The following is a 13,592-nucleotide window of genomic DNA, read 5'->3' on the forward strand; positions in this document are numbered from 1 at the left end:
AGCTTATCTAGTTTGGTGCAGTTTGGCGTGTCGTCACCGCGGCACAATGCCCTGCCGCTACTCGTCCATCTCGTCGCAACTAGACGACCGCCGGCACCGTACGCCCGCCACCAGGGAGGCTCTCACAACCGCAATGGAATGTGCGCGGTTTTAGGCGCCACAGGAACTCTTCCCTGGTGAACCCTCTTTCGAATAGAGTCAGACAACTGATTTTGGTGCCCAATAAAGCGCAAGAAACCGTAACGTTAAAAACACCCTGGAACATTCTTGCGATTTTTACGACCAGTAAAGACAGATTCACTTGCATGCACCCCTATTCTGAAAACAAGCGATCAGACCACGGCCAAGTTGAACTGGAAGCAAATGCGGCACTAGCCACGCAAGTCCAAGTCTTTACACACCTCAGGACATTACCGCTGCATGCGCCAATGCTTGAATGTTCTGCGCACGCGTGCGAACAAGCGCACTGATGCGCCGCCAATGTTCCGCCACTCCATTCGTGGACACGAAGGTAGCGCCGCTTTTCAAGGCAAGCTTTCTCCGCGTCAACAAATGTGCCTTTAACAGCACGGTACACGTACACATCGATATACCGCCACGTGGTGGGAGACCAGGAATTTCACCGCAGAATTCGCTTCATCCCGTTTTATACGGTTCCCACAGACGAATGAGAACCGGCGCCCCATTCATTCAAAATAAGGCATCGTTCCAGTGAGATTCGGTGCAACAGCGGTTAGCCCTCACCAGTGCGAACACTTCTCGGACAATAAGCAGTGGGGCGACACCCGCGAGGCTCCTCACGAGCCGCTGGTGTCTCGGAAGCTGCTGCCAGTAGCACATGCGTCTTGAACCGTTCGGACGCATGCAACTGTAGTAGAAGCGAGAAAAAAATCCCAATCATGGGAGGCCTTTTGAACGGCCGGACGTGCGCAAGACAGTCGCGACACCCTTCGACATCGGGTCCACGGAGTTGCCGTCTCGAAGCCGCTTTTTGCTCGGCCTTTTTCCATCCCTGTCCCAAAAGTAACGAAACGACGCCGCGAGAAGCCGGCCCATCACGCTTCGGAAGGGACCCGCGAGCGTGTTTACCACTGCCCGGGACCTTGAGCCGGGCTATCATCCATCTATCGGGCCGATAAGAGGAGGAGGCTCACTTACCCCAACCAGCAGCCGGCGCCTCCAGCCGCTGGGCCGCCCGGTCAAGTCCTTCCGGTTGGACACATCCTTGAGAACACTGCGACCGAGGGAGAGGGACGCGTCAGCCGAAGAAACACGAGGCGACACAGCTGGGGCGCCGTTGGCGCCACCAATAAACAGCCATTTTAGAATCTCCAGCCCAGTTTTTTTCCACCACAACAAGAAACACGAGACAAAGTCAGCGCAGGCCACCCGCAAGCGGTTACAGCATGGCTCCACGGCCAGCGATCATTTTTCCCCAAAACTCCAAAAATGAAACAAGAGAACATTGGTACAGCCGGCTGTGTTAGGCGGCATAGCTAACCATCGTGCTTGGTTTAACAGCAACGCACAATAAAAAAAATGCACAGCCGTTACGGTGGTTTTTCTGAAGGAAAGAGCAGGTTTTGAGAAGGAATGGCATGACTCCTCCTCTAGCCTTTTATTCGACGTTTTTGCACTTAAAAAAGCCACCGCAGTGGCTCAGTGGTTATGACACTCGGCTTCTGACCCGAAAAACGCGGGTTCGACCCACCCTGGCAGCGGCGGTTGAATTTCGATGGAGGCGGAATTCTAGAGGCCCGTGTACTGTGCGATATCAGTGCACGTTAAAGAACCCCAGGTGGCCGAAATTTCCGGAGCCCTTCACTACGGCGTCCCTCATAGCCTGAGTAGCTTTGGGACGTTAAACCCTCATACACCTAAACCTAAAAAAAAAAAAAATGTACAGCCGCATGGATGCTCACCGGAAAGAAAAAACGGAAACCCCGAAGTAACTTTAACGTGTTTGACGAACTTTTAATGTGCTAAGTCTGGTACACGTGTTAACGTCGAAAAAGTTTTTGCGGCACTTGAGTGAGCGATTATATGGACATTGATCAGCACGTATTCTGAGCCCGTAATGCTGAGAAACACAAACCTAGGTTCTTAATATCTGATAACTTACCGCAGTTTATCTTTCTGATAAATCATGAAAAGCGCCACGATGTCAAAAAGCCGTTTTACTTTTGCCGGTGTCACCGGCTCGTCTGTCATGTCGTACTGCCGCCGCGCCACCTATATAGGAGCTGCACTTCTAAGAGAGAACACTGCCGATCAGAGCGCAGAAAGCCCCAATAAAGCTCTGGAGAGCACCGGGCAGCGCCGGTGTTCCCAACGATACAGAGCAGTAAAGAATATCACAGGCAGGAACCGCACAGATCTCCGCGGTGAAGAATGAAAATGTTGTAGCAAGCTCTGTTCGTTTAATCACTTCCAAAGCCTCGTACTGCGGATCGAAACAAATCGCACGTCCAACGCCTCGGTCGTATGGCTACGGCACACGCAAGGCCTTGCCTCTAGCGAACAACACAGTTTTTGTCATCCGGGCAGGCTCATGAACACTTTGCTGGGAGCACACATCGCGTGAATTCATATCAACTATGAGTGACATGGGGGAAACAGGACTCAAGAGCAGCTTGGAAAAGGCGAAAATTCAATTCGCAGCAGCCTCCTCGTGTTTTGTAGCAGGAGCTCGACACTGAGACGGCGAATACCAAAGGCATTTCCGATGAGAAAGAACTGCTTAAAAAACAAGGACGAAGGAAGATAAGACACGACGAGCGCTGACTCGCAACTGAAACCGTATTAGGCATCGAAGAAACACGTTACATTGTGCATACCCAGGCGTCAGAAAAAGCCGACAAAACGAGATCATAGGAATGAAACAACTTTCAAGTGATCTCGTTTTCACGTGATCTTCCTTCGTCCTTGTTTTGTGCCGCCTGGGTACGCGCAGTGCCTCCTCGAACAGAGGGCTCGACGTCCCGTCTCTTCTCCGCCAGAAAGCGACCGAACGATCCGCGTGTGCTATCTTGAAAGACGGTCACCTGGACGCCCCACTCCAGCTGTACTCTGCTGCAGTGTGTCGTGCGCGTGTGTCTGTACTGTGCTCAACTAGATCATCCTACCTGTACCTATGTTAATATGTAAATAGATTTACCACCGTGTACCCCTCCCCCTGTCCTTTCTAACTGACCCCTCCCTCCCACTACCTGCTATCCTTTATTTCCGCTGCCCCAGCTCAGGTGCTTCCAGCAGCGATAGCAGATGCCGGAGCTAGCAAAAATCTTTTCCATCCATTTATTATGTTTCATTAAACCACTTACTACTACAGTTCAGCCTACTTATAACGAACTTGATCGTCACGCGGCATTTGTTCGTTGTATCCAAAGTTCGTAGTAAGTGGACCACCTATAATACGGGCAAAAAGAGCAAGCGAGACGAAAGTTAACTTTATTTTTGAAAAAAGTCAGTGATGCATGTCTGCTTCTTCAAAGCTGATCGCATCACTGCCGTTTCTAATTTTTCCAGCGCGGTAATATGTTCATCGCCAAGGCCTCTGCTGCGCACGAGTTCCTTAAGCGACGCGATGTAACCGATCGCGGTTGAAGCGTTCACAGCAACCGGCGGTAGAGCAGCATCCTCGTCATCGTCCTCGCCGGTCTCTGGGCAGTCAGGAAGGGCTCGCACTTCACGCACAATAGCTTCGTCAGTGCATGGCTCCGCAATGTCGGCGTCGTCATCAGCAGAAACGAAATCGTCCCAGGCAAAGTCAGGTCCGGCCAGCTGTGTGTCAATGACGCGTTGCCACAAGTCCTCGTGCGACCGGCCTTCCGGTGGGTCATCTATGGCGTCCTCGGTGCCTGGGCCCATAAAACCCGCCTTGCGGAAGCAATTTGCTATGCACTCCGCGGTGAGTTCCATCCACGCCGCTTTCAACATCTCCACGGCTGATGCGAACTGGCATGGCAGCATCAATCGCGATCAACAAGCGTTGGATGACGCGCCGCCGGTAGCACACCTTGAACGCATGAGTGATGCCCATATCCGGCGGCTGAATTTTGCAGGTTGCATTGGGAAGCAAGAAGAGCGCTGTCACCGCACTCAAGGAAGGCTGCACATGGTGCGCCGCACAGTTATCCAGCACGAGCAGGACCTTCCTGTTTTTTCGTGCCATGTCGCGGTCGAACCCGACAAGCCACTCGGCAAATAAGTCACGACTCATCCAGGCTTTTGTATTGTTCCTGTAGCGTACGGGCACGTAGCTTCCAAAGCATCGCGGCTAACGTGACTTGCCGATGACAAAAGGCAGCCGCCGGTCACTGCCGTCCATGCCACTGCCGCGTCGTGTCAGGGGAACACAAAGTGCGCGAAATTCGCCTGCCGCGTGTTCGCAGTCGAGCGAAACCGCGCCAAACACCGCCGGCTCGGTCAACTACGGGGGCCCGACAGCTTCGCGTTCGCTCTAACCGAGTGCTGAGGCCACAACAGTTCGTTCTATGTGAGACACTGTGCCATTGCCCCAATATATATTTTGACGGTAGCACCGCCCTCGTTCGTACTAAGCGAGCGTTCGTTATATCTGCGGCTGTTATAAGTGGGCTCGACTATACTTCTACTACTACTACTACTACTACTACTAGTAGTAGTAGTACGCGCAGTGCAAAGTTTTTCTTCGATGCCTAATACAGCCTCGGTGGACGCCTCAACAGCGCCTTACGGGAAGGGGTAAAGAGTCTAAGAAGGAATACATTTGAAGTGCATATGTCGTCGGTTCCAATCTCTGTCGGAAGCTAGCCTCCAAACTTGACTAGCGCATGTAAGCTATATGCAACAACGAGAAATCGCATGACTCCACCCGGAACGCTGTACGAGAAACGGTTGCGTCACAATTTTGGTACCAATGTTGCCGGAAGAACTGGCGCCACATGGAGGTCGGCCAGTGGCGAGTATATACAGGGTGTTTCACGTAACTTGAACCAAGGATTTAAAAAATGTAGCGCACCGGAGCTGGGTGAAACCAAGGACATATTGTTTCCCGTCGTGTGGCGCTCCTCAGAGTATATTTAAAAATTCCACTGAATTAGTTAATTATATTATATTAATTATGCCAAATGTTAATATTCACTTTAGGATCACGTGCGTTTCGTTAAGTTGTAGAAGAATTTAAGAAACAACCGATCCAGTTTTTTGTATCAACGTATCTTCTACGTGGTCCTTTTTTTGCAGCATTTAAAGAAAGCCCGCGAAATACGAAAAAAAAAAGAATCACGTGATTGCGCTCTAGCGCACCCGTATTGTAGCGCTGCCAAGCGCGCCCCGAGTGAGCGAAGCGAGCGCACTCCCCGCCTCGAAGTGGGCGGCCGACGCGGGTCTTGGCACAGACATGAAAGTGCGTCAGCACATTCTTCCTTAACTTGGAAAGCGCCGTTATCTGCGACAAGTGACAGGCAGGCCATCGACAGCCAATTCAGACGGAGCTTGTATTGAGCCATCGCATAAACAAAACAAAAAGGGAAGGGAAAGCAGTGAAGTCGCGTATTTCAAGGTGGCCTCCGTTGTTTTTTTTTTATTTTTACTTTTATCGTTTTGCAGCCCGTCGAACTGAGTTGCGACCGCTCGCTTGAGCAAGATCAGCGCGCACGTTTCGTTCATTCAAAACGCGGTTGGGAGCGCTGGGATATGGTAACGCATGGGCGCAGTCACGTGACGTAATTCATATTTCGCGGGATTTCTTTAAATCCCGGAAAAGAGGACCACGTAGGAGGTATGCTGCTAAAAAAAATGGGTTCTTTATTAATCCCCTCTACCACTTAAAGCAATGCACGTGACCGAAAAGTGAATAATATAAAATTTGACTAAATATTTATAGCTAATTGCTACTTAAGCAAAATTTAAAAATACTTTGAGGAGCGCCACACGACTGGAAACAATATGAAGTAGGTTTCGCCCAACTTCGGTGAGCCATTTTTTATAAATCCTTGGTTTATGTTACGTGAAACACCCTGTATAGCCGAACGACGTGCACAAGTGTGGTGAACTGGGCTTGTTGGTGAAGGTTCATACCTAAAACAGTGCGAAAGACGGGATAAAAGAAGGAGACAACACAAGCGAACGCCATTCATATGATTAATTGAACTGGTGGTGCTCGGCTGGCTGTGTGCGTCATACGGCCGCTTGATGACGTCAGCCTATTTTTCTTGCCATCGCTGGGATTTTCTGTACCATCTGCGAGCACACTAACACACGCCGCCGGCTTTTCTCGTAACGGGACTAGTAATGCTTTCACGTAAAAAAAAAAAACGTCACTGCTACGACTGCGAGGACGTTTTGATATTTAAACACCGCGGGGCGCAAAAATGATAATAAAAAAGCTGGTCAATTAGAATTTGAAGGAACTGGAAAAAACGTTGAAATTATCGCATGATCCCGACAAAACCGCTTTCATCGAGGTAAATGGAACGGCGTACCGGCATAGCGGGCTCTCCCACAAGCTGTCGCTCAATAGCGTCCCTGTATAATAACAGCATGCCGTATACGCGAATGAGTCCTAAAGACACGTCAGCCTGCAGATATCGATATCGACGCGTGTGCTGCCCGTGTTTTGCAAGCAGCTCGAAAAGTACACCACGGAAGTCCGCGTAGCGGAGTTCGTTTTCGCCAATTTGCTGCAAACTTGGGGATATAGGTATATTATAGGAGAAGACACCTCGTGCCAGTCATGTTTGTGGGCTTCAACAAGCCTTTGCCTTTTGAAAAGGCGGCGAACTAACGTTACGTCTGCCTGGATAATCTGCACTGCGCCGTCCGATTCGAAGGCAGAGAGTGTGGAGCAGTTCGGCGCAACTTTCCCGGTACTACAACACAACTGGCCCGAGCACTGTGTGACAGATACCTCCGTATACCACATGGACCCTCGCCTTCCCCGATGCTCATACGCAGGTCAAACAAATCTGGCGCTGGACGCCCCTTTACAGCTCCATGATTTGAAGGAAGCCCTAGCCAAAATGAAACGCGGTGCAGCACCTGGTCGGGAAAGGGTTACCGTCAAAATTCTGGCGAACCTTCCAAATGCAGCCTATCATACCCTCCTTGAATTCACCAACCAAATCTGGCTAGGAGAGATTCCTCTCCCCCCAGGATTAAAAAACAGCCTTAGTGACGTTTATTCCTAAGGCAGCCAGGCCAACTGCTGTGGAGAACCTGCGCCCTATCTCCCTCACATCTTGTGTCGGCAAATTGATGGATACTATGGTGCGAGACAGGCTGTCCACTTACCTCGAAAGACATCACACTTTTGCGGACACTACGTTTGGTTTCCGACCACAGAAAACAGCACCAGACATCCCTCTACAGCTCCACCATGACACACTCGAGCCCAAAGAACTCCCTCACAATGGCAAAGTAGTCCTAGCCTCGGATTTGAAAGGAGCCTTTGATAATGCCAAACATGAAGTCATCCTCAATCAGCTCCAAGACAACCAACTGTGGTCAGAATCCATACCGAATCCGATACATCTGGCAATTTCTCACAGGTCGACAGGCCTACATTCGAATTCAAGATGAGGAACATGGACCCTATACCATCGGATCTTGGGGTACACCACAGGCTGCGGTGTTATCTCCCCTCCTCTTCAACCTCGCAATGAAAGACCTCCCCGCAAAACTAAGCCCGATGCCCGGCATCCGACATGCCCTATATGCGGATGATATCTCTATCTGGGCAACAGAAGGCAATCTCGGACACGCGGAGATCTGCCTACAACAGGCAGCGGAGGTAGTGGACGCTTACGCTGCATGCTGCGGTCTCCAATGTGCTCCCACCAAATCAGAGTTTGTACACATTCGTTCCTCCCCTCGGGACACTTCAATTCACCTCACACTCCCTTCGGGTCCGATTAGAGAGGCCAAGGAGATCCGCATCCTCGGCCTCTTTATTCACTAACAACGCAGACCGGACACAACACTCGCGAAACTCCGCATGTACGGTGACCAGGTGGGCCGTATGATCCGCCGGGTCTCCAATAAAGGCCGATTCACACGACGGACCGTTCGCCCGCGGCCCGGGCATCACGCGTTCAAGGCGGGGACACATGTCAGGCGAGCGCTCCGAATCCGGTCCGGCTCGCCGCGTCCGGCGGCGCCGTTCCGGCCAGCCGGCGAAGGCCCGGCACGCCGCTCCGGCGGGCAGTGGCAGCCAATGCGAGCACGCAGAGCGCCAACGTCACGATGACGTCGAGTCCACGAAAACCGCTTGGTGACAGTGAAGTCAGCCGGTGAGCGGTGACTGCGCTGTTTTCACTGAGCGCCATGACTTCGTTCAAACAGTCCCGGATTTGGGAGAACGAACAAGGGGTGCGGAGTGCAGCGTGTAGCACTTTTGAGCGCTGGCCATTCCCGAAGCGCCATCAGCTGCGGCGTCGATAGAGAAACCAGCTAGGCCTAGCGACGACTCGGGCAGTCGGGGACCAGCGCGCAGTTCGTCGCCTGGCGCTGCCGCAGGCGGTGTCGTTGCCGAAAGCTCCACTCTAGCACAGGCATGCTGTCGCTGCTCGAATCTAGAAAGCATCCTTTCTGGTAGCATGGCTGTTTTGTATTTTCTTGTGCGAACGTGAAGTAAGCCGAGCCTGCCGGCCGGCCAGCCTGGATCCCGTCTGCCGGCGTCATAAAAACGAGCTAATGAGTGTTCTTGACGTAAATAATAAACCCTGGGACAGGGAAATGAGAAAATATATCATTTTTCTGGGTCACTGGCCAGTACCGAGTTGTTGGTAAAAGTGACAACTGTGGTACGAGCGAATTTATTGCGGGAACCGCCTCGCAGCTGCCGCTGGTTCGACGTTGGGGTCCGGCTCGACTTGCGCCCGCTAGCCCTGCAGCTGAAGGCGTCGCGGAAATTAACCATAATATTATTTTATTGTGAGACGATGCTGTTGACAGCAAAGCAGTGTGAAGAGTAGGCCTTTTATTATAATGCAGGCGACTTCCGAAGCGCCGGCCCCTGCGGCTTCGATGCGAACACGATTTTAGTTTCGATACCTGGGCGCCGCCATGGATGGATGGATGGATGGATGGATGGTTAGGAGCGACCCCTTTGAAACGGGGTGGTGGCAATTGCCATCATGCTCAGCTTTTCTTTATTTTTGTTCAACTGTGTTGTCAATTCTCATTAAGATTCGCCATCTTTACCTACGGTTTCCTACACTTCTAACCTTATGCCACATCTCTGCTTTTCAGCCACCAATCCTCCAATCGCTTTTTGCTAACTTCCGCTGCAGATTTATTTAGATGACCATTGTTATCTTTAAACCCTAGAGCCTTCGGAAGAGTGACTGTGCCTGCATCGACAACCGGATGGATACCATCACATTTGAGTATGAGGTGTTCAATTGTTTCCACAGATCGACCACACACTGCACATGTGTCATCTTCTTCGTTAAATTTCTTTTTGTAGCTGCGCGTTCTAAGACACCCTGATCTAGCTTCAAAAAGTAGGGCACTGCCTCCTGAGTTATCGTAGAAAAATTCTTTCCTGATCTGCCTTTTCCAGAATCGATATAGTTCTACACTATGTTTCTTTTCCATTGAATTCATCCAATTTTTAACTTCCGCGATTTTAACCTGTCGTTTCAGCTTTCTTTCTCCGTCCTCATGACCGGCATACTTACTGGTTAGTTTTCTAGTTCTCTTCCGCCACTGCGAGTCAACGCTCTTCCTGTATAAATATTCAAATACCTTAGCTGACCACCTATTATCGTCCAATTTCCTCAGGCGTTCTTCATATAGTATTTTACTCTTAGCTTCCCGTGCTTCGAACGATGCCCAGCCCATATCTCCTTGTACTGCCTCGTTTGTGGTTTTGCCGTGGGCACCTAGTGCTAATCTTCCAACAGCTCTCTGATTTACGTCTAATCTCGACTGACCTTCTGCCCTTAAGCACAGAACCGCATTGCCGAAAGTAAGCCCCGGCACCATTATTCCTTTCCAAATACCTCTTAGTACTTCATATCTGTTGTACCCTCATAATGCCCTATGTTTCATTATCCCGGCGTCTCTTCGTCCTTTTCCCCTAAGAGCCTGTTCATGCTTTTCCGTGTATATCTGCCCTTCTTTTAGCCATATCCCGAGGTATTTGTATTCGGCCACTTTGGGTATTTCGTGGCCTTGCATTGTATGCACCTGATCAGTTGTATCGTTGAAAATCATCACACCTGACTTCGTTGAGCTAAAACTGAATCCTAGAGCGTCTCGTTCGTCTCCACAAACCAAAGTTTGTAATTATTCCTGGCTATCTGCTAACAGTACAATATCGTCCGCATACATTAAACCCGGGAGTCGCTGCTCCACTACATTTCCGTCTAATCTGTACGACAGATTATAACGTAGATTACTTTCTTCTAGCCTTCTTTCCATATTTATCACATAAAGCATGAACAGCAGCGGTGATAGAGGACAACCTTGCCTTAATCCTTTGTGCACCCCCCCAGTTGTGGTACTTTTCTTCCCTTCCCATGTAATTTCAACTTTATTATCTCGGTAGATTTCCTGTAGAAAATCAATTACCTCATGACCGATACCTAAATCAATTACCATGTTTGTTTTACTCGAGCGCCGCCTACCGCCGACGCCATAGTGGGCTGATAATATGCAGCCCGTGGGCTGCAGACGAAGCAGTGTGTGATCTCTGGAAGTGTCATCCGCCCGTCATATTCCTGCCAGGCCTAGAAATTGTGCGTGGGGATTCGCCTCGTGTTCATCCACGTGTGTGCTATGCTATTAGCGCCTGCAACAACCAACCGGGAGCAGGCGACCATTCTTCGACGGAGCGAAGGATCAGCATCGGTGAGTGCCATGCTCGCAGTTGACGCGTGTAATTTCTGTCGCCGGTTGCCTCTAGGGCGAACGTGGCATGGTGTTGCACGTTGCAAAAAACGCAAGCACCGTGTGTTCCATCTGAACATCGCGGAGAGCAATCGAATATCTGATTTTTCGTGGAGCACAGTTTCTCATGAACGCTCTCGCTGCCTGCTTGGCCATGGCGAGTGTGACAATTTAGATGTAGAGCTTGCGACAGAGTACCCCGTTCACAAATTGAACACTTTGGAAACAACAGCGAGTACATGACCGAAACGAATCCACGTTTGATCATTGCAGTGTTTGTTTGCGGAGATCCGCGCGATGAAATTGAAATTCGGCCCCTCCTGCCTCTTGCGCAGGGCTGTTTGTACTACGAGCGAACAAGCCAGTTCAGTGAAAGCATTCTCGCCTACTCCGCTCCCGCCAGTACTCACTGGTACCCTGCTACTCGGGCGTTTCGAATGCCTTCCAACCGAATGTCATCCGACTCGACTGCCGAACTAACGCTGCTACACGAAGTTTTTCAACGGCATTCGGTTCAGATGACAATCGAGTCGACGGAGCTCCACGGACACATTCCAGATTGTGGAATGCCTTCGAAACGCGAACACAGCCCGAACCGACCAATAGCCGTCGCCGCCGCCTCGTCCAGCCCACAGCCGCGCGAGTGCTTTCGGCCCTGTGGCTTGTCATTCCGATACCCACTGCTCGCTTCTTTTTGCTGTTTGTTTAGCAAATACCTCGTGTTATGTCTACGTGAGCGCTTGAAGATAATAGTACACCAATGAACATTTACCGCGTCAGCATGAAATTTACCCAGGAGTGCGCCGATGAGGACGACTGCTCTCATACTGTTATACATCGCTGCGTACGAACAGCAAGTGCTCGTTTTCATGACATAAAACGCAATCTGCGCTTTAGTTCTATTAAACGATCTGTTTTCTTTTTTACCGGTTGTACACGTGCTTGTTTGCGCAGTGCGACATTGTGTGGGAAGCGATGATGGGATCGCACGCCTGAGAAACACTTGACAGCCAGGTTGTCGACATCGCGCAGGACCGGCACTTCTCTCTTCCGGTCCCTGCTTCCTCCGACGTGATCAGTACATTATTTGAAACTGCTTTATCCAGAAGTATGTTTGGCGACCGTTCGCTTTAACTGAAACGGCCTAACTTGTTATCCACAAGCTAGCGACGGCGACGACTGCTGCTGGTGTAAAGCACGGCTCGGCAGTCTGGGACACACCGGCGTTTCCCGTTCATCGTATGCGTGCCCTGAGATGTAAGCAATAGTTGATTTCAGGTCACTGTTGCCAAAACTACACTCGGTGACCATTTGCATTCGCTAAAGCTTGTGATTCGCTCTTCACAACCGCCGCAATCACAGAACCAAACCTGCGGACTCGCTAGGCCTAGTCGCGGAAGGGACGGGAGTCGTCGTCGACTGAAATTAATCTGGCAAGCGTTTACCGCTGGTGAGTTTTCAGGTGTGCACATGTGAAATGTAGCCCTTCGTTTTGCTCATTTAGAAGCGTGAACATATTCACACCGCCGCCTCATCACCGTGCTTTCGCTCAGCCACCGACAAGGCCGACCGTCCGCCAATCGGATTCGTCGGTGTCGTTGGCCTGAAAAACTTGTCTAATTACAATCATATTATAGGGAACGTGCGCTGCCCAGGTGGCACTGTAGTTATTCCACTGTTCGACTAAAAACTGCTGCCGTCAGTCGCTTGGGCCGCTACAAACGCGAGGGCGCATTCTGAACGATTAGAAGCCCGCGTTTGGTTGATAGCACTATCTGCCTCGCTTCTGTAGACATAACCCCGATAACTGACACGCACCACGTGTGGCTTTGACAGCGCGCAGAAGCTCACGCCAATAAGCTCAGGAAGGTGGCGTGGAATAGCACCAAGAGCGCCCCCAGAACTGCTTGCTCCTCTCGCTATGCTGTGTGTTAAGGCGCTGCAGTCGACACGGCAAACTTGAGCTGCGGTTCCCTATAGTGAACTAGACATTTCACTATAATCGCATGCTGTTGTTGAGCGTGATGTATAGTGTCGTTGTTGGACTAGTGTGACCGCCGCCGTCGTCGCTGTACACTGAAAACGAGCTGAAGCTTCGAATACGTTTGGAAAGTGCCGTGTAGCACTGCGGGAGTCCGTCGAGCCCGAATGTCATTCCAATCCTCGAATGTCATTCGACTCAGATGTCATTAGAACGTGCCCGTGTAGCACAGGTTTTACTGACAGGCCAAATCGCCGCACCTGTGTTGAGAATTCCAATCTCACTCGGGCAAGGGCACTGCTCAGGTAGTTGTGTTTGTTGTATCTCTGGCACGGTTATGCTTAGTGGACTTTTTTACTGTGCATTCAATGCACTTTCAGTCGAATAATTTTTTTAAATGCGTGGCAGAGCTTACCGTCCTGTGCATACCGTGTGTTCTTACGTTGCCGTGGCTGCATTTTTGCTCACTTTGCAGTTGGGTAAAAGTCCTTGTCGCCGCGTCCTTTCATGTCATGCTGTGCAAATTAAATTAGTATTTTTGAACTAATGGCATGTTTGTTTTTTGTTTTTCAGGTGGCGATGCCCACACGCTCCCGATATTGGCGAGCATGTGGGATGGCGAAACAAAGCTGTGGCTAAATTGTGGTCCCTACATTGTGTGCTGCTGAATAAAACAGCTTTGCAAGGCCGTCCAAAAGCTTCATCTCTTAAAATTATGCACAGAGTATAGTTT

General features: G+C 50.5%; 1 protein-coding gene across 3 annotated transcripts in view; it reads right to left on the reverse strand.

Moving 5' to 3' along the window:
* Positions 1–13,592, reverse strand: part of stg (string) — a 151,728-nt gene that overhangs the window by 82,955 nt on the left and 55,181 nt on the right. For all 3 annotated transcript variants that reach the window (XM_089578437.1, XM_089578438.1, XM_089578439.1), the window contains one exon: positions 1,159–1,234. In XM_089578437.1, the coding sequence (XP_089434563.1) occupies positions 1,159–1,234 (76 nt within the window). The remainder of the gene's footprint in view (positions 1–1,158; positions 1,235–13,592) is intronic.

The sequence above is a fragment of the Amblyomma mixtum genome, chromosome 3 (assembly GCF_055824585.1).
Source record: "Amblyomma mixtum isolate Tamu chromosome 3, ASM5582458v1, whole genome shotgun sequence".
Classification (NCBI taxonomy): Eukaryota; Metazoa; Arthropoda; class Arachnida; order Ixodida; family Ixodidae; genus Amblyomma; species Amblyomma mixtum.